Raw genomic sequence first — 21,092 nt, 5'->3', positions numbered from 1 at the left:
GATAAAAAGAAAATTAACAAATTATAATTCGGTCAATTGATCAACTCGATTGGTTTCTTCAGATATTGTCACGTATTACTTATCATATATGCATATTCTAACACTTTTTGCGCACGCGAATTTCATACGAGAAAGCAATATCTGTTATCTCTTTCTATCTGTCATTTTTGGTCCACATTTGCCAAACCACTAACGAGATACTATTAAAGACCGACATCCTTACAGGAATTCGTGTCCTTGTGAATATTAAAGTAATTAAGAATTAAAAACTGATAATATTGTATTAATTTTATGATTTATTAGTTTCGTAGACGTAATTATATTTATACTCAATAATACTCGATTTTTCTTTAAAATTGTGATTTCAGTATTATTGTCAAAATTTGATTCTCAACAGAGATGATAATCGCAGAGAAAAAAATTGTCATTTTTCTGCAATATATAGAATATTATAGCTTCACAAGTATGCATATTTATTTGTGGAACATTTATGTAATAAAAAATCATGAATTTAATAATGTATGAGCCAAATATTTATATTAATAATAATAAATTTGTATCAATTGTCGATAATGTCAGCGTTCTTCGATTATCTCCGGGTCTTGGGGCTCTTTTTATACCATCGAAAATTTGCCGTAGGATTACGGTCTTTATTAGTATCTCGTCGGTGGCTAAATTCTGATTATAGGATCTTTACTAAGAGTTTTAAAGCGCGGTAGTTAATGCGATTATATTATCAACAAGTTTCAATTCTTAGATATAATGATCGAACGTTTCAATTCGAGTCATCTTCAGCAGTCTTGCATAATTTAAAGATTCTTGGAACAACATTAAGTAATCGTAAACATAGTATCAGAGTGCACTTTATTTAAAGCTCTTAATTGCCTGTTTTTTCTTTTAATATTGAAAATATTTATTATTATTTTATTATATTCTTATTATATTTTTTGTTATCAGTTTTATTTTTTTATGTAATTTTATTTTTCACAGTTTTGAAAACTCTAAAAAAATAATTTTATATTGTAAAATTATTTCAAATCATTAGTATTTAAAAATTTGGAAAAGTCCTAGAGTCAACCTATATGTTCTAATTAAATTATGTTCAGAAATTTAGTTCAGATACATTCAGATATCGTTTTATCCTTATTTAACATTCGACGAACAATAAGGATGAAATGGTATCTGGATATATCTTGATAAAGTGAGTTTCTGAACGCGATCTTATGGGATAAAATTCGAAATGAAGGATAATTAATTTGGAAAAAGCTGACTTTCACGAAAAACAAAATGGTAAAAAAATATTAAACTTTCATTATTCGCTTGCTCTTTCAATCGTTACAAATATGGAACGTAAAATTCTGTCAAAGCGTACGAATGAAAACACCCACGCACATACATACATTAACCGGGAAAAATCCGTCGGTTAAAAAACTTTTCGTTTTTTTAGATTGAGTACAATCACGATCTTGTATAGCTTGCAACAGAGATGTAATAAGATATAAAAGAAGCTCGAGAACAGAACGATAAGACCAATAGAATATTGGAACAAAATCGAGAGAGAAGAAATAGCTGAAGCATATACGCGCAGTTGCTGACGAAATCGCGATGAGATATTTCCAATCGAAGTATTCTCATCATACATGTATATTACCATTGCTATTCACGATTATACGCATTTACTCGTGTACAGTTTGTAACAGATTGTGTGCGTGTTTTTGTGTGTTCAATTCATATTTTATGAAATTTTATTTTAATTCCCAAAAAAATGATTCGACATATTTTCTTACTTGTGAAAACATTCTCAATTACCCTTCCAAATCCGTCAATATTTCATAAAATCATGATTAATAAAAAATACTCAGATATATGTACTGTTTAAAATTGATGAATTAACGAAAGCATGTGTGTTGTATGATGTTCAAATGCTTTCCCGTGAATCCGACAAAAGCGGATCAGACAAAACTGAGAAACGATCATAAGCAATTATATTCGTCCTGCAACTTTAAATATAGCGATTCGCGCTATATTTAAGCGAGTAAAACAAGCTTAACGTTAATTTACTTGCTAAATCAAATTCGACAAGCTGGAAGCAAGAAAACTAAAAATCATATATAAATAAAGTACTCGTCGCATATTTCATCGTAATCGTGCACTCAATATACGTAGTTTCGAAGTTTCATATGTGGTGTCTAGAAAATATCTAATAAAAGAATAAAAAAATTAATTATAATTTTCATCAGATATTGATAGCACGAAATTGTTTTTATTTCATACGATAAATCAACGATAACAACAATTGACAATAAAAATTTTTCGATTTAGGGTTGCTACAGAAAATGAACAGTAAAATTCTTTGACTTTTCCAGATTTTCTAGATAAAAATGGACAATTTCCATGATCAATATAAAATATGTAAAAATTTTAACATTATAAAATATGTAAAAAATTTTAACATTTAGAATCAAGGATTACAGGAAAGCTATTATAGTTTATATTATTAAAAATACAAAAGAAGCTTAGTAGTATAATAAAATTTTGGAGGCAAATTCAAGTCAAGAAAAAATGAATTAGTATTAGAAAAAAGAATGCAATTATGACGAAAAAGGGCGATCGTATAAAATATAAATTTTCATTATTTTTTAAAAATTATTTAAAGTATACGAGTTTTGAATAAATTTGACAATAAACGTCAGATACAATATTTAAACAATTAATAAAAATTATTTGGAATAGGAGCAATTTAAGGGAATTGTGAGCAAAGTTCAAAATTTCCGGTTTTTCACGACCAATTTCAATTTCCCTGACTTTTACCGGTTTTTCCGATTTTTCAGATCTGTAGCAACCCGATTGTTAGAATTCAAACTTTTGCTGCAACTGAAAACTAAACGCGCGCCTGTGCCAATGCGCAAGATCAGAGTTTTACTTTTACATAACTGAATATTAATTCAGTCTTTTATGTTCAATCTTATGTAAATTTCGAGAATTTGCATTGGCGCAGACGTGCATCCACTTATCAGTTGTAATAAAATTCAAATTCTAATATATTACCGATTTTGCGAGAACGCGCAATGATACAAACGTACAAGCCGCAATGCGCTTTGTATACATAAACGATGTAAATTTTACAAATCTTGCACGAATGGCGAGTTAATAAAAAGCGAATCATCATGATTTCATACAATATTTCAGAAAAAAAACCATGCACTTTAGTAATTTTAGTATATCGTACATGTGAGAATAGAGTTGATGAAAACCCTGCCATCTCGCGTGACAGTTTATTGTATCTTTGGAAACGGAAGAAAGCAAGAATTTATTGAAGGAAACTCGAGCAACGATTTGCCATCAACTTTATTCAAACTTCCTCGGCATAAGATGGGGTTGCAGTGATCGAGTGAGGTGTTTGGTACGTGTGGCGAGTCGCGTGAAGATTCTTGATCGTCGAGATGATATCGCCGAGAAGGGATGGTTGATATTGCAAGAGAGACGGTGCTGAAAGTATTTAAGATGTGTAATATGTGTTTAAGCGGTTTGTACATGAGAAAAAGAGAAAGAGGGAGTAGAGTGACAGAGAGAGAGAGAGAGAGAGAGAAAAAGAGAGAAGAAATTAATAGAAAAAACTCGTGATTGCGGTGGTGATCTTAATCGTTTGGTGTGTGAAAACGGTGTGGATTGTAATCTTCATTAAGTAATAATGAAAGAAAAGACACGTTAGTGAGGATCTCTTGTGTATATTATGTGTTAACTAACCTCGTCCTTGTCCAAGCCGAGCTACGAAAATGTTAAACTAAGGTTAAAATTTGTTCTTTTCACATTATGAGGATGATTTATAATTTCACTTTTCAGATCGTTATGATTAAGCGTTCCGCTTAAAATAGGAGTAAGAAATTCATACGCATTCTAGATTCGTTTCACTTCTGAAACAAATTGCCGAGATGGATGACTTTATATTATAATAATTACTTCGTTACGGAAACTGGCCGATCGGGGATGCAAATGATATTTTGGTCTCTCTTACAGAAGCACGATAAATTAAATTAATTACAGGAAGAGTTATTTATGTTCACCGTTCTTTCCCTATATAGACTACCTTCATTACCCACCGGTATCGTTCACACAAATCGAGGGGAGAGAGAAAGAGAGAAAAAGAGAGAGAGAGAGACAGAGAGATAAATAAAGACCTTGTAAGAGAAGTTTCATAAGAAACTCATAAGAGAAAATCGAAAAGAATCACTTAAACGAACAAAAAAAAAGAAATGATAAAAAAAGTAGAAAAAAAAACTTTGACGAAAACCTGATATATGTATAGTCTAATACTTTGACAATCAGAGCAGAAATTTTCACAGCGACAAACTATATTTACTTACATATTTATGAAGAATGTATGCATACGTGTGCGTACAGGTACGAGTCAGTTCAAGACAAAGGGATTGTTCATCTATATCAAATTACGCACGTCGCATCTCGTAATACGCAACTTTATGATTGACATAATTAGCACTAAACGTGGCATAGTTACTTGTCGGTGAGTTCAGCTATAATTCTGTCTGTTAACACGAATTTGGATGTAGAAATGGAGAATCGAGCCTCGCTATATGATTGATCTATGACGCACGTGTAGCACACGTTCAACGTTGTGTAAAATCGTTCCAGACAGCGAGAAGCCATTAGAACATCTCGCCGCCCGTACGTATACATTGTGTGCACATTAATACGACGACTCGACTAACTCTCGACAAAGGAAAACGAAATCATTCAACACCGAGAAAAATGGTCGAAAATAGGGAGAAACGAACTAAGCACCAGTCCGGTAAAGTCACATCTATGGGCACGTAACTTGGACTCGGCATGTCATCCTAATCATATTTACCAGCTAACACCGACATTCTAGAAAGTTTTGTCTGACAATCTGGCATTCACGAATCCGTTTTTTTTTATATTCTAATTATCTTTGTTGTTTCTGTTCTGATTTGTTTGAATTTAAGGATATGTATATACAAATAATGTAATCTATTAAAAATATGAAGTACAAATTTTTTATATAATTTCATTTCCATAACTTTGAAGAATTCATAAATGATAGTATAATCGGGATAAGATGTGATCTCTTGAACACCAGATTCGACTTGATAGAAAGATGATCTAAGATAATACAAAGCGTGCGACGAGACTTACCTCGTCAGTGTCCGAGCCGACGAGTAGGAGGTCGAAGGGAATGGCAGCTACCAAGTCGATGATGAACCAACCCTTCAGGTAATGGACGGCAATTTTACCAGGGTGGGAGACCACCTCATCGTTGCTGTTGACGAACGTCGTGCGAAAATTTATGATGATGTCCACGATGAATGTGACATCAACTAAAAAAATATATAAATAAATTGATATATTCAAAAGAAATCAATAACTTTTTAATACTTCTATAATTGTAAAATATATTCTATCATATAGATTTGTAGATATTTCTCATACACAAGGAATGGAAAGTTACTTTTTAAAAGTAACAAGTTACAGTAACTATTTATTGATTTTTAAAAATAATTCGTTGTAGTTATCAACCATTCGTTACTTGAGAAAGTAATTCTTTGTTACTTTTCCATTACTTTTTTAAAATCGATGACCACCAATTACAGCGGACGTGCCTATCCATACAGCAAACTTGTAGCAACATTGCTGCAATATTTCAATGTTGCACATTGCAATACAATGTTACAGAAACATTGCGAAGACTTCTTTTTGCAATATTACTTCCGCAATGTTGCAGCATTATTTTAAAAATATTTTCAGCAAGAGACACAAATGGACACAAGAGTCATCCTGCCCTTGTTCGATAATCAGTAAGAAACAAAGACAAAATGATTCGATTTGTGCCTCTGCTGGAAAGCTCGCTTTGAGTGTTAAGACTTGTATATATCGATTTGTTTATAATAAAATAAGAATCTACATATAATGGAAGAATAGGAATTAATGATCACGTTTACATGGCACACTTAATCGGGTTTAATAACATCTGTAGTTATGAGACTGATCAATCATAGCTATATTCCTCGAAAGAATGGAATGACTGTGATTGGATAGTTTCTAACTTTTAACGAATGTTATTAAACCCGATTAAAGTCGATTTCCACTAATGTAAATTAATTTTAGCTCCGGTTGCTTATTTTCCGTTTTTTTCTAGTTTTGAAGATTAAAAAACATGATAACGGACATAAGAGTGTATAAACGTAGTCTACACTAGAATTGTGTCTATAATTTATAGACATAAATAAAACAATTAGTAATAAACAAGAAATAAAGATTAAATATAACGCACAATGGATACAATCATAAGATATAAGACATATAAAGTATAGACATAATTAATTATGAAGTCATATTTTATTTGTATCTATTGTACGTTACATTTAATTCCTATTTCTGGATTTTTTTATATTTAAATTTATACAGTACGAAATATTATAACAAATATTACATTAACAATATAATATTACAGCAATGTTGCTGCAATTTTACTGCATTATTACAATGTTTCTGCAATATTGCTGCAAGTATTCCTCCATTGTGCACAAAATCTAATATTGTATTAGGTGCGCAACTAAGTTCTCGCTGTTATTTTGATGCAAATGCCATGAAAATAAGCGAGAACTTAGTTGCGCACCTAATATATATTATGTTTTAATATTGCTGCAACATGACGTATCAATATTTCTGAAACGGACATTTTAACGTTGCTGCAATGTTGCTAAAATATTTTACAATGTTGCAATTTTGCAGTGAAATAGTTTTGCAATGTTACTGTAATGTTTCTGTGCTGTACGGGTAGGGGCTTTCTAGTCTCAAGCGCTATGAGTGGCTTGTGTTCCATCGAACCATGTCCAATCGTGTGCAAAGTAATGATAAAAGTAATTGTAAAATTTGTTACTGTTATAAAAAAAATGTAATTTTTAAAACTACGTTACCGTTACCAAAAAAAAGTAACTCAGTTATCAGAAAAGGTAACTGTAACTTTGTTATAAGTAACGAGTTACTTCCATTCTTTGTTTATATTGGGTATGGGAATAAGTTTTCGCTCTTTTTTAATGAAAAAGATGTATTTATTTAAACAAAATAATACAAAGTGAGTTCGTTTGAAGTATACTCTATCGAAAGCGACAACTGTCTCCCACCTTTTAGATAATAAATGGATTCCTCGAAGAAAGAAATCTGATTCTTTTGAAACAATCCATTTATCAATCCATTTTTTCATATCTTCATAAGAATTGAATCGCTCTTCACAAAGAGCCGACTTTATGGACCGGAACAAATAGAAATCTGAAGGAGTAATGTCCGGTGAATACGGCAGGAGGTGGGACAGAATTTTCCACTTCACTCCTTCCAAGTATTTCTTGACCGGTTTTACAATGTATGGCCTAGCATTGTCATATAATAGAATCAGCTCATCGTGCCTATTGTCTTATTCCGGTCATTTTTGTTTCAAAACTTGGTTCAAACAAATCGAACGAATGTTAACTACTGGGCTCAAAAGCTTGAACTCACACCTTTCAAATACATGTATTGCCGTTTTATCAAACACACAAGCAGTACTACTAACGACACATTTCTCTAATGGACCTTATTCTCATAATAAAAATTACATTCTGTCATATAATCTATTATATATCTCACTTTTATCAAAGGAAACCATCTTAATCTTCATTTTATTTCTATATTTCAGTGATATCGAGTGTTACATTTTTCAAAGTTTTAATAAAAGCCGATCTTTGAAGCGAAATAATGTCAGATAGCATCTTCAGACTTGTTCATTTGAACATTTCTCCGATTTCTTCTTCATTTGTTCTATTCCCGTATTACTATCTCTTTTCCGTTCTATTGTTTCAGACACTCGTGGCACGTGTTATCCTACATTGTATGAAATGTCATACAGTGCTACTCGAGTGTCAATATCAAATTCAAAACTTAATATTCTAAAAGCCAGTTTTATCTCTCAAATAATAATCTCTCAAATAACTTTTATACGTATAATATTTTGCTTATTTCAATTACAGAATTTCGTTTTAGTGAAATTCTAATTTCACTCACTGAAAAGTTGAACTAAGGCAACTTTAACTCATCTTATTGTTAAATTAACCGAAAATAAAAGTTACGCTGAAACCTTATACTATAATAGCACGCGATTCGAGAGTCTAAACGTTATAACGAGGTTGCCCTATTTCATTCCAAAACAATAAAATTTAAGATTTTAGTGGATATTATTACTCCTCACTTATGCTACTCATAGCACGGAAAGGATTTGTCGCATTATTTCGAGATTCGCTATTACGAGATTCCAGTGTATTATCACTATTACTATTATAATTGCAAATGTAATAATCTCTTATAATAATCTCTCAACGTCCTTACTTTATCTATTTCTATTATAGAATTTCACTCTAGTTTTAAAAAGTTAAGTTGAGGCATCTATTAAATAATTTCTCACTATTAAAAGATGAAAATTATTATTATCGCTGCTATCATAATTGCATTTGTAATAGACATATCCTTATTTAGTATACGTAACTGCTTATTTTTATTTTAATTATTTCTATTATAAAATCTATCTCTAGTCCCGAAAAGTTATGGCAATTATTAAACCATATCACTATTAAAATTAATCGACATAAAAGCTAATTATTATCACTGTTATCATAATTACATTTGCAATTATAATAGTAATAGTGATAATACACTGGAATCTCGTCGATGTCTTTATACTTTATTTACTTCTATTATAAATTTCATTCAAGTCTCGAAATGTTGAGAGAGAGAGAGAGAGAGAGAGAGAGAGAGAGAGAGAGAGAGAAAGAGAGAGAGAGAGATGTGGCAACTATTAAACCGTCTCACTATCAAATTAACCGACAAAAGATATCTACTATGGTTACTACTATGATAATTGTACTTGTAACAATAATCAATGTCCTGATCAATATCCTTAAATTATTTTGGAGTATTATTAATCGCACAATTTTAGACTAAAAATAAAATAATCAACTTTAGTGTAATGACTCACCTATAAAGTCTATAATAACGATGGGGTCATCACTGTACTTCTTGTTCTTTCTGCTGTTGTAATCCGGATCCGATAGAACAAAGGCGGCGACATACGGCGTAAATATGGCGGTGTACATCACGAGTAGTAATATAATCCAATCCCAGACTGCCTTGAACGGCGAGTAGTGTAATATGGTCCACTTATGGATTCTGGGGGACTGTAATTTGTACGCCGGGAGAATGTCTGCTCCGAGGGACAGCACCTGCGACAGACAATATTGAAATTTTGAGATAAGATCGCATCATTTCTTTCTCATTTTTTCACTCCAAATCATAGAGTGAAATATTTCATAAAATACTATCCGTCGAAAAGGAAGTCTCCATCGTATTATACGATATAAATTTAACGTGGTTCGATAGAGTGTTTTATATGTCACGTTTCAGAGAGATAACAGAAAATTTCCCATCAATACGTCGTTTATGTACCTCACGACGAACGTTCCGGTAACATTATCAGACATACGTGGTGTAACGTTGCTACCAGCTCAATATTGTTCGTGCTAAATTGCATTGCGAATAAAATACACTTATAGAGCGCCGCGCGTGGAACATGAGCGGCCTTTCACATCTCTTACATGATACACTGAAGAAGAAGCGACTGCAAGACTGTTGTTTGCTTACACGTCTAGTACAGAAGCGTTTCAAATTATTTATTATAAACTCTCTGCCATTTAACCGTGCGCGGTTCACCGAGAATTGATTGAAAGATTGATGAAGACATAATAAATCGATGATAGGAGATCTGCCCAAGGGGGATAAGTTATGCCAAAATTTCCCGTACATCCATTTCGTCAACCCGATCCGGCTGGTGGATGAAAGTAGATCTTTCGAATCACGCTGCTCCACATTTCCGAGAACATCGCCACTAAAGCTGGTGAACTCTTCCCGGTTGAGTTGTTACTCCCTATTGTCTTCCGAACAATTCGCTGATGTTTGAGGGTGTTCGCGCAAGGGATTATCGTCACAAGTGCCAGGCGAGTGAGCTTAAAACACCTGGCTTCGTGCTCGAGCGGGAGCTTATTCACTTAGTTCGCTGTCGTAATCCGCAATTCTTTCAAAGCTTCGTACTTGGTTCCGTCATAATACCGAATAATCGTCGCCAAGCCGCGATATAAATCGTGAAAAACGATCGCGATTTGCATGTAATATTCTGCGCCGAACATACGGCATCGGAAGAAATGCTAGAAATGTCAATCTACCTACGAGAGCGATCACTATCGGTCATCGAATAAAAATTTTTAAATGCGTAACTTCGTGAATTGAAGGGCGCGATGAAATGGACCGGGAGCTCTTCTGAAACACGAGCAATATTTCGAATTATCGATCCCACGCGGCGCTCGGAATCGGGGACGCTTGTTTATGGCGCGCGAGGACGTGGGAAGAACCGGAAGAGTACCGTCGGAGCGCCAGTTTAACACTGATGCAATGCGGCCCGACGAAGGGAGGCGTTCGTTCGATTGGCTCGGGGTTGGCTGGCTAGGTATCCGCTCACGAGAAGCGATATGCAGGTTAAGGTAGCACCGCTGTCACACCCTTAACCAGCATATTTTGGTCCGTGAAGTGTCGGAGGTACAACACTGAGCCGCTGAGAGTCTTCCCTTTTCGGTCTAATCTAACAAGAATTAGCTCCGGAGTTCGATAACGGTAACCCGCACTCGAGAGGCTCGTAACACGAACTGACGATCCTATCCTGGGCAAAGTCGTAGTTTACTCCCTCTTTCTTCATCCCCCTGTGCTGGTTGATTTATTATTATCAACCCCCCGACGGATAAGCGACCGATAAGCTGATAAAAATGGAAAATAGGATATTGCTGATGGGGATATCATTATTTACCATCACGTTACTGGTATCTTATGGTGACTCCGAGTATTTACTAACGCAATATTTACTCAAAAGAATCTTATTGGACCAATATTTACTAACACTTTGTTCTGTACTTCCGTATATTCGAATAAAGTTTCGAATTGCTGTAATTTAGTCTACTTTAAATTTACTATTTTATCAATTTCTGCTCAATTTCTGTTCAATTTTTCTCTTCTTTATTAATTATTTTAATTATTATAAGTCTTTATTGGTTTTTATTTATTATTTACTTTTCCTACTTCTAAGTAATAATATGTTGCTGCATATTCATTTTAAAAAATTTAGCATATATTTTCCTAGATTAAAAAATTCGATTCGATTTTTTATTAAACTTACGCAATTGTCATCGAATTTTGATCTTGGAGCAACGCGATTGTACTTTATACACTTTGATCTCATCCAATTTATTAGACGTTCAACATCCAATAAAAAGTAAATCCATTTCGCTACAAATATTTTTAAAAAGAAGGTTCAGGATAGTTCGCTAGTTTCTTCTTTAGCTTCTTTATCGATTTTTTATTATCAGCTTCTATCTGGTAGAAAGCGTGTACTCGGGCGGGTCAGGGAAGGGCGAAATAGAAACTCGCTGGTTGGCTCGTCAGAGACAGCCGCGAGAATGTAAATTCAGGTAGGTCATGTTTTATTCATGCGCCCGATGTTAGGTGAGAAGGATCGCGAGAACGACCTCATTCCAATGACCCGAAGTTATTGCAATACTTTGTGCCGTCCTTTATTATTTTAAACTACAAGGGATCTTTTTCTGGTGAAACGAATTCCGAAAACACATGCCATCTAGTTTAATAAATGCATCGTAAAAATAGCATCAATTTTTTCTTCAAAATTAATATTTATTAATGTTTATCTTTGTATTATTTTTTCTTTAATTCTCCACAGTTGACAATGGATATACTAGACTTATTCAGTTATAAATTTTTTGTCAAACATGTCAAACAATTCAATTTTCTGTTGTTACATCTGCAAAAATTTAAATTATTTTTATTAAAATATATTCAGTATTCATTTTTTCAAAATATTGGATATTATACGAATTTAATTGGTTCTTCGAATTAATTAGTATCTTTTAAATAAATTAAATGAGGTAGCATCGATAACTGCGTTATAGATTTTAACATCAACCACGGAGGATTAAGTTTCGTCAATTATCTTCTCTAAATACTGGAATAAGTTCCAAATACAATGTTAAATAAGTAATTTATCAAATGGCGAAAAAAATGAAGAGTCAGAAAAGAATCTTTTAGCATAATAATTGAAATTTATTACTCGATGAATTATTATGAGGATGTTTGTGTGAAATTCCCTCTCAATTTAAGACACTTCATTTGGATGTAATGGAGATGAAGTAATCGAACATACGAAAGAGGATGAGGCGGATAGCATTAGCTAGTTACCACGCGCCATGACCTGGAATTATTGAGTAACTATCGCGTTACGTGATCATAATCTACCAATTACGTTCAACGAACCAGGAAAAGTAGCCAAGAAATAAGTAGCGCGAAAAATATTAAAGCGTAATGACACAAAATTGATTTTCTTTCAAAAATTCTGGTATCACCCACGTCACAACGTTGCGTTGTAAAAGGGATTCGCAAAGACTTTTGATGTGAAATCGAAGCGAAGTCTTTAAAACTTTGTGCGGTGGCAAAATAATCGCGGAGACAAAAAAAAACGGGCGCATAACTCCGACAAATTTCAGAGTACTTCTGAAAGTCATACAATAGTTAATTCGCTTTACGATAGGTAATTCGCGATTCCTTTACGATGGCCCGACTTCTCTACGGTCGTATTTAATATTTGCAGACACATGGCGGACTCATTTCTTGTGTAAATATGTACCCGACGTATACAAGTAAAATATATTTGTAACTTCTGTAGCGATAAGAACGCTTTTAAAGTAACTTTTAGAATCCCCGTGCACAAAGCTTGGAAAATACTCTTTGAGTTACGTAAATAATGACCTCGTGTAACAAATATAGTGTCGCACTAGTAAAACAGGAAATTTAAGCGTCGCATTCAAAATCACTTTTTAGCGATGAAAATAAAACTATAGTTACTGATTATGCTAATTTTATATTGAAGCGTTTCTTGAATATGATGGCGTTTCGTAAATACTATAAGTCACCTAAAATTAGGTGGGATTTATCCTGAACTAATTTGATCAAGCGAGACAATGACGTTTGCCATATGGATATTCCACGCAGTTGAACGTGTATTTTCGTCACGTGAACGACGCGTTTTGACGTGCTAGCTTGAAAATGAGTCACGTCGGCGACAGCGCGGAGTTGTAATCCGTTTTAACGGAAAGAAAGCTCCTGTCAAAGCTCCTGTTATCGCTCCTGAGATATACGGCCTCGTAATGCATAACGGGTCAGTCCGATGAGTGCGTCTGTTGGATTTGCACCGCAATATTACGATCGATACCAAGCGGAACGTACGCACCATTCTATTGCAAATTGGACGAGCATGTTCGTCACTTGATAGCCCTGATAAACGTGAATAAACAACGTGAATAGATTAAGATGATATGTGAGAGAGAAATGTATATAGATATCGTGAAAGTAAACTCGGTAAAACACGAATTGCGTCGTTGAAATACTAATCCGATTTTATCACTGTAATATTTAAAATTATATAAACAATAATAATTAAATATACAGATTTGCATTAAGAATTTAAACCGCAATATTGACAAATAAAAATATTAAATAACGAATTTTTATCAATATTTGTTTCTCAACAAATTATAGTTGTATTTTGTAGGGCTTTTTACATTGAAAAAAAAATACGTTTTTCAAGAAATTTTATCAGTCTTCAATTTTTATATAACTACAAGAAATGTTTACAATAAATATTTGTTTATAATATACGCAAATAAATGTAATAATATAATCTCTTTTATTGTTTATGTACAATTTCAATTTTATATCAAAGGTTTACACACTGGATTTACAGAGTTTCTATTTTTCAACAACTGAATGATGATTCCTATTTTACTCCGTAAAATAAAAGAAAAAAGTTGTAAATTATTTAATTTTGTAGAATTTTTTGAAAAATAAAGTTCTGGATTTCTCAAAATAATTGATTTTAACAGAGGTGCCAAGAGATTTGCCGTGTGTATCTATTGCTAATGTCAACATTTCGTGAATCTTGCCGTTCTTTACTTCATCAGAGTAAGGATACATTGATATAAAGTATAGTAAAGTATAGTAAAGTCTGTTGGCTTAGCAATGAATCGACGATAACTCGCAAACTCTTTGGCTCTCTGAAGAAAATACTCGTGAAAGTCTCAAAATAAGTATTGTAAAGATTCAATTTCAACTTAAATTAGAATATTAGGCCAAAGATGATCATACTGGATGTTAAATAATATAAAATGAATTTAATGTGTTCAGTAAATTAAAGAAACGCGAAACTAGTTTCGATTTACACAGATTTCATCAGTCGCATTTAGATTTAGCAAATCATAAGTTATAACATAGTAAGTGATGTAATATCATAATGATAAAAATTAATAGAGTCATGCCAGTTGTAATAAAAATGATGTTATAATGTAATCCATAATGTACTTCAGTCAATAATTAAAGTTAAGGAACAGCTTACTCTCTTGAAAATCTTCATTTAAAAACCACACATTGATCCTTTCCGTTATAATTAAAAAAAAAACCATGGAATACTGTATAATTTTCACTTCTTGTAATATATTATATAAAAACGACGGAAAACTGTACATAACAATGAAATACTAGTAATATAAATAAAACGATGGAGTAAAATAAAATTTCCACTTTTAGTGATGTCAAGTGATCGGGAACGAAATGTCCTAACTTTTATGATTTATTTTAATTTTATATTTTTTTTCAGCAGCTAAATATAACGTAAAAATCACCGTTTAAGTAGAGAGGAGCACTTTCGTCCATTTCTTGCGATTATGTTTCTGAACAGCACATGTTGATTATTTAAAGGTTGTGTTTATGCTTTCAAGGAGCAATCATGATTGTATAATGTAATTATAAGCACGTCACTACAAAGAGATATTGTTTGTTATTGTAAATCTTCGTTATTATTTTAAAGTTGACACTAAATAGCTCCGCTTTACTCTATGGAGAAACAGAAATCTTGTAAATCAATGTAATTAAATTTTGGTAAAGCAAGTAATAGTAAATTTTAATTAGATAAATAAAAATGCACAAGATTGAGCTGAAATATATTTATGGCCTTATATAATTTGACAATAATTTTTTTCGCTGCAACGAAATTTAGAGCAAAACGCGATAGACAGTAGATATACAGCCGTGACTGATGCTGTGAATGGCCGAACTTCTTTGACACGCACCGCACGTCATTTTATAGGAAACACAAAATTATATTACATTAAAAAAGAATTTTTAATGAATTCATGTTTTTATTTAAGTTCAAGTATAAATATTCATTATAAAAGTAATAATTAATACAGTTTTCATAACAATAATTTTTGTAAAAATATTTAATGTTAAAATTCAACTTTAAGGAAATAATAACTTTAATTATATTTTACTGGATGCTGTATTTCAAAATACGGATCTATACAATAATTCTACATCACATTTTTTATCTTAACGTCAATTAAACACTTTTAGACTGTCAACAGTACTATTTTAACAATATTAATTTACCGCCTTTAGGCGACAGCAGCACCCTCTCAACAATGTCAGTGGAACGTCCAAAGGCGCCTGTAGACGCAAAAGGAATAATAATAAATTCGTATGAAAGATAATTATACATTTCCCACAATTCTATTAAAATAAAATATTAGAATAATATTATAATACAAACATCGATTACCGTCGACAGAGTCGAGCCAAACTTCTGCTTCTTTCCCTTTAAGAAATATGAGCGCATCATGGTTCCAGATACTCTCACGAAGAATTCCAGTGTCATTCTCAACCGTGGCGGACCTCGTTCGGACGCTACCACTGCTGCCGATATGTCGATACTTTTAGCATGCGCACAAGGATGAAAATAAACAACGTCACGAAAACCACCTGTTTCACTATTGCGTTTTTTCGAACTTTTTCGCTAAACGATTTCCAAATGTCTCTTCGAAATGTCCGATGCGAGAAATAAAATTCATGTTATGAACAAAACTTCCGTGAAATTTCCAAAGTTGTAAAGTACTTGCAGTTGATAGCAAACTGGAGGCAAACTGGATGTTACCTTCAAAGAATTCTTTACGGGTCTGGTTTGTATCTCGAAAAAGAAAATATGCGGGACGCACCACAAACTCCCATCCCAGTTTCTCTCCGTTCTCGATACAATGGTTGTTTACTTAGTAATCTTTCACAAAATGAAAGATTTAGAAAGAAATTTATTATTTCCATATCGGATTTAACATATGTTTAACTTTAAAAAGTCGACTTTACATATCCTTAATATTAATGACTTGAAAAATTTTATGTTAAATTGAGTATAAAGATCTTTATGCGCATTTCTAAACGTAAAGTATATATATATATATATATATATATATATATATATATATATATATGATCGTATTTCCTGTTTAAACAACATCTGTCGAACGCTGGAAAGCTTCGTAAACTTCTTCACGAGTACGAGGACAAAGAGGAAGTTTTATGTCGTCTTTATGGGAGGATCCGATTGATTAGTCTGTGTATTTGTGTGTTTCCGTGATTCTACTTGCATAAAAAGGTCTCACTCTCGGTCTAAATAGTATTTAAGTCGAGGCTTTCGAAGTATAGAACTGAAGAAGCATTGAACGTGTATGTTTAAAGAGATGTCTTCTTATTTGAAAATTTAACACCTCGAAAATTTAGCAGCTCGCTACATCGGTCATAAATATTTTCATTAAATTATTCAATAGAACTATTGTTTGAGTAGCACTTTTACGCTCAATTCATATTATTACTTCTAATTTCCAAATGTCTCTAGATAGCAAGCAGTAAAATTTGCTCGATCTATCGTGATTTTATGTGGATAATCAAAAGATTGTTTTTTAACTTAAATTGAATTCAATTCAATATGGCAGGAGAGTTTAACCGTTTTCAATTTTTTTGTTTATTTGTATACATCAATCAAAGATTCTTCGGAGATTTCTATTTTCTGTAATCTTGAAAAATCTCCTGGGAGTTTTTCGATATTTCGAAGTACCGACGATAATATTTGCGACTGTATAGTGTTAAAACGAAATCTTGAGTATTGACTGATTCCAATCGGATAGCCTTAGACGTTTCTGAGAACGTCAAATAAAATTTCAATAAATTACATAAAGTTTTCTCTAATCACATTTTGAGTGTTAGTTCTCGCAGAAGGATCAACTTAAAACAAGCGATGGTGATGTTCATCAAAATAGACTTACAATTAGAAGGAACCTTCGAGTTTCAGTCCATTAATTTCCAACAAATCTCACAAGGGATTACGACTGTATTGAATTCCTTCGCACGATATAAAATATTTTATATTTCAATGAAAATCTTTAAGATCGTGGGAAAGTCTGGCTTTTAGTAAAATTCAATTAAAAAGGATATCTTTGAAAAATATCATGAAAGCCTCCTCGACACCACTGTTCTTCAGCTCAATCAATCAATCATTTCGTTTCCCTTAGAAAAATCGAATTACGCGGTAATAACGGCAATTGTCGCTGCTATTATATTTTGCGTGTTGTGCGGGAAGATATGCTCGTTCCAGTCAAGTGACTATCGGGGACGCCGAACGAATTCCAGCGGACTTTGCGAAGTGATCTAATTTCGGCCGACTCTCCGCGTTCTCACCACGGTTCCGCGGCCGCACGCTCGCGTACACGCGGCAAAACTAAGCGCTCGAGACGGAGAGATCTGTTTCAGCCAGCCAGCGCAACGATGTCGAAGAGTGCTTTCAGAAAACATTCGCCTCTGGCCCGCCTGAATTCGCCGGTCCGACTTCATGACTTGACAAATGCGGGAAGCCAAAGTTTGGATGGCACAGGGGTACTAAAAATGAGTCATAAAAATTCGAATAAAGCTAAAACTCAGGAAGCAGATATGTTAAAAAATAGAATTAAAATTTGCGATACTCAACTAGTCAAAAAGTGAACACCTAAAGTTTCCAACAATGTGTTACGCGGTAAAAAACATTTTATTAAACCGATTAAAATTGTTATGTTAAATTTTTATACCTAAATGTTAATTAAATATAATGTGATTAGATTATTTGAATATTTTGTGTTAAATTGAATTTAGCACGGAGTATTTTATAATTGATATTAAATGTTTTTTAGTATTAAAATAACACAATTCTACAGTAAAAAATTTTGTGTTAAATTTAACACATTTCACATGTCCCAAATAGTCCAAATTTTAATGTTAATTTAACATAAGATGAATATGTTAGAAAGTAACACAAATATTTATAAAATTACACAAGAAGCGTACAATCAAAGCGAATACTTTGACAATTAAACAACTTAAAAACAAATTTCAAGTTAAATTTACACATTTATAATGTTCATTTTAAATTGACACATTTATAATGTTTCATTTTAAATTGACACATTTACAATGTTAAATTTAACTGAAATTAGATGCTATTTTTACATTTGCAGCCTCGATATCTGTGATATTTCACATATGCAGTATATACAAATTTAATAGATATTTACTGTTACAAAGAGAAAATAATACAAAATATTTGTACCTATTTAAATTATACAGAATATATTTCTTCAGTAAAATTAACATTTATAACATTAAATGAACACACACATTTTATTCATTTATTCTTAGAATTTATGTTTTAAAACTACATTATTTTTATGTTATTTGTTTACTTATCTATAAATTATGTTTTAACACTGAGAAATATTAAATTTTAATTTAACACAAAATATTCAAATAACACTATCATATTATGTTAAATTAAAATTCAATATGTTATAAATTCAACGCAAAAATTTTAACAAGGATTCGTTTTAATGTAAATACAAAACTTTTTACTGTATAATTTTAATTTATAAGTAACAAATATGATAAAAATAACGTACTCTAAGACATAAATTTAAAAATAAATGAATAAAATACGTGTTAATTTCATACTTAATATCAATGTCAAAGTTAATAAAGAAATTTACTTACAAATTGTCAGTGTTATATTTTTTATGTTAATTTTTTTAAGTAATATTTGTGTTACTTTCTAATATATTCATCTTGTGTTACATGAACACAAAAATTTAATTGGATTGTTTAGGACACGTGAGATATGTTCAACTTAAATTTTCCAACTGTGTAATAATACTTATAATGTATAAAAGTTAATTTGTTACCTTGTCGTGTCAATTATAATATTATTATTATTATCTTCATCAAATAGAAGCTATCGCTCTTCTTCAATAAACAAAAATTAATTTATTTGTTAATGGATTATGCTTCCATTTACATCAGACATAAATTGATAACGACAATTGATAACGTAAAATGAAGTAAAAATAGTACAAATGAAACAGATTTGATATTCAATAATTTAGAATATTAACTATGAGAAGGATGACCAACCATAATATATAAAATTGATAAATTAATCTCGAATTCAACAAGACAAAACTTGGGTGTTCCAGTTTCTAATAAATTCGAACGCAATGTTAACATAAGTTACTGTGCTTGCTATGTTTCGACATAAATTATTTGTTAATAATATGAATAAGATATTTGATTAAAAAAAAAAATAATTCGACAGCATAAAATATTCGTCGTTGAATGAAGAATACGAAAGAAGATCTTTCTTCGTGTCGAAAAAAAAAAGAACATTCCTGCACGAGTTTGTGCTCCTGGATATTACAGTCGTGACGAAGATATAAGATCGCGAACAGCTTTGCCCCAATAATCGGGCGATCGTAAAAATCAAAAATAGGACGGGATAAATAAAAGTATCAAGGAACATTTATCGATATTCGCCATGGCCGATTCAGCCAAATAATATTGAAATTCACTTCATATATAACTTACAATTAGTTTGAATTTTCTTTCTTTATAATTACTCGTCTTCCCTCGAGATTTACGTAGCAAGAAATTTGCATTTAAATCAATTTACAATTTCGGAATTCAATTAAAAATAATAAATACGATAAACAGAATGAAGAGCGACATGTATCTTAATTACGACGCTGTCAAGATTAGAAGTCAACAAGACAATCACATCGATTTTATGCCATATGCCAACATTAATTCTATTACGCATAGTAAGTTAATACGGACCGGAGTAAAACTTCCACTTCAATTCGTTTTGTGTGATTATATGACATTGATTTAATATCCATCGACCGTGTGCTAAGTGCACTCGGAAAGGTCGTGTTAAGTGATGGCGACTGACATTTTATGAGCATGTCCGATGAACCATTTTAACCGCGCGGCGATACGGCTGAGAAGAAGCATGTACTGCCTTGTTGTACAGTATTAAAAACACGCGATGCTATAACGACGAAGGACAAAAAAGTCGTATCATTTTTAATAAATGTTTGCAATCGATATCGTAATCAAGATCATCTGCATCGTGACAATGGAACTTTTATTTCACTTCCCATTATTAATCCATTTGTTAATTCACTAATCTGCCGGTTTCATTTCTCGCACAATTAGCGTAATTAGCGTAATAAATGATGCGAAAACCTTTTCATTAAAGCGATGATATAATATATCGTCTTTATTATTCAGAATTATGACGTAAATTGCATTCTCATCATAAATCCTCCCAAGTATTAAAAATTTTAATACTTTCCTTTGTAACAAACTCGGTTTGAGAGAAGTTAGAAACCTTACGAAAAGATTTTAATTATTTGTAAAAGTGACTGATGCTTACTTTTACTGACAATAAGAAATATACTTTAATGCGAAACTATCAATTAGTAAAAAGAATATAAGCTGCTCACTCGACAAAAATCTTTTTACTTTACTTATTACTTAAATTATAATTAAATTATAATTAAATTTTCTAATTTAAATTTTAATTTCTTGATAAATTATTCAAATATTTTTCACATAATTTAAGTTTGTACTTTTAGTAACATTAGCAATTTTTTCTAATGATTTTAGTACATTAGTTATTTCCTCAAAGCGATATTAAACATTCATTGTAAAACGTAATTACTGAAAATAACCAAACAAGC

The 21,092-nt window shown here is 32.0% G+C and overlaps 1 protein-coding gene across 11 annotated transcripts in view; it reads right to left on the bottom strand.

Annotated features, from left to right (window-relative positions):
* Positions 1–21,092, bottom strand: part of sei (potassium voltage-gated channel seizure) — a 208,591-nt gene that overhangs the window by 21,709 nt on the left and 165,790 nt on the right. For 10 of the 11 annotated variants that reach the window (XM_087412327.1, XM_087412326.1, XM_087412318.1 and 7 more), the window contains 3 exons: positions 9,041–9,284; positions 5,173–5,354; positions 3,748–3,768 (listed from right to left, as the gene is read on the bottom strand). In XM_087412327.1, the coding sequence (XP_087268453.1) occupies positions 3,748–3,768; positions 5,173–5,354; positions 9,041–9,284 (447 nt within the window). The remainder of the gene's footprint in view (positions 1–3,747; positions 3,769–5,172; positions 5,355–9,040; positions 9,285–21,092) is intronic. The other variant, XM_087412320.1, reaches the window with a different exon arrangement.

This window comes from Acromyrmex echinatior, chromosome 13 (genome assembly GCF_024713525.1).
Source record: "Acromyrmex echinatior isolate Ae372 chromosome 13, ASM2471352v2, whole genome shotgun sequence".
In the NCBI taxonomy this organism is placed as follows: Eukaryota; Metazoa; Arthropoda; class Insecta; order Hymenoptera; family Formicidae; genus Acromyrmex; species Acromyrmex echinatior.
This window is presented reverse-complemented; position numbering and strand designations above follow the sequence as displayed.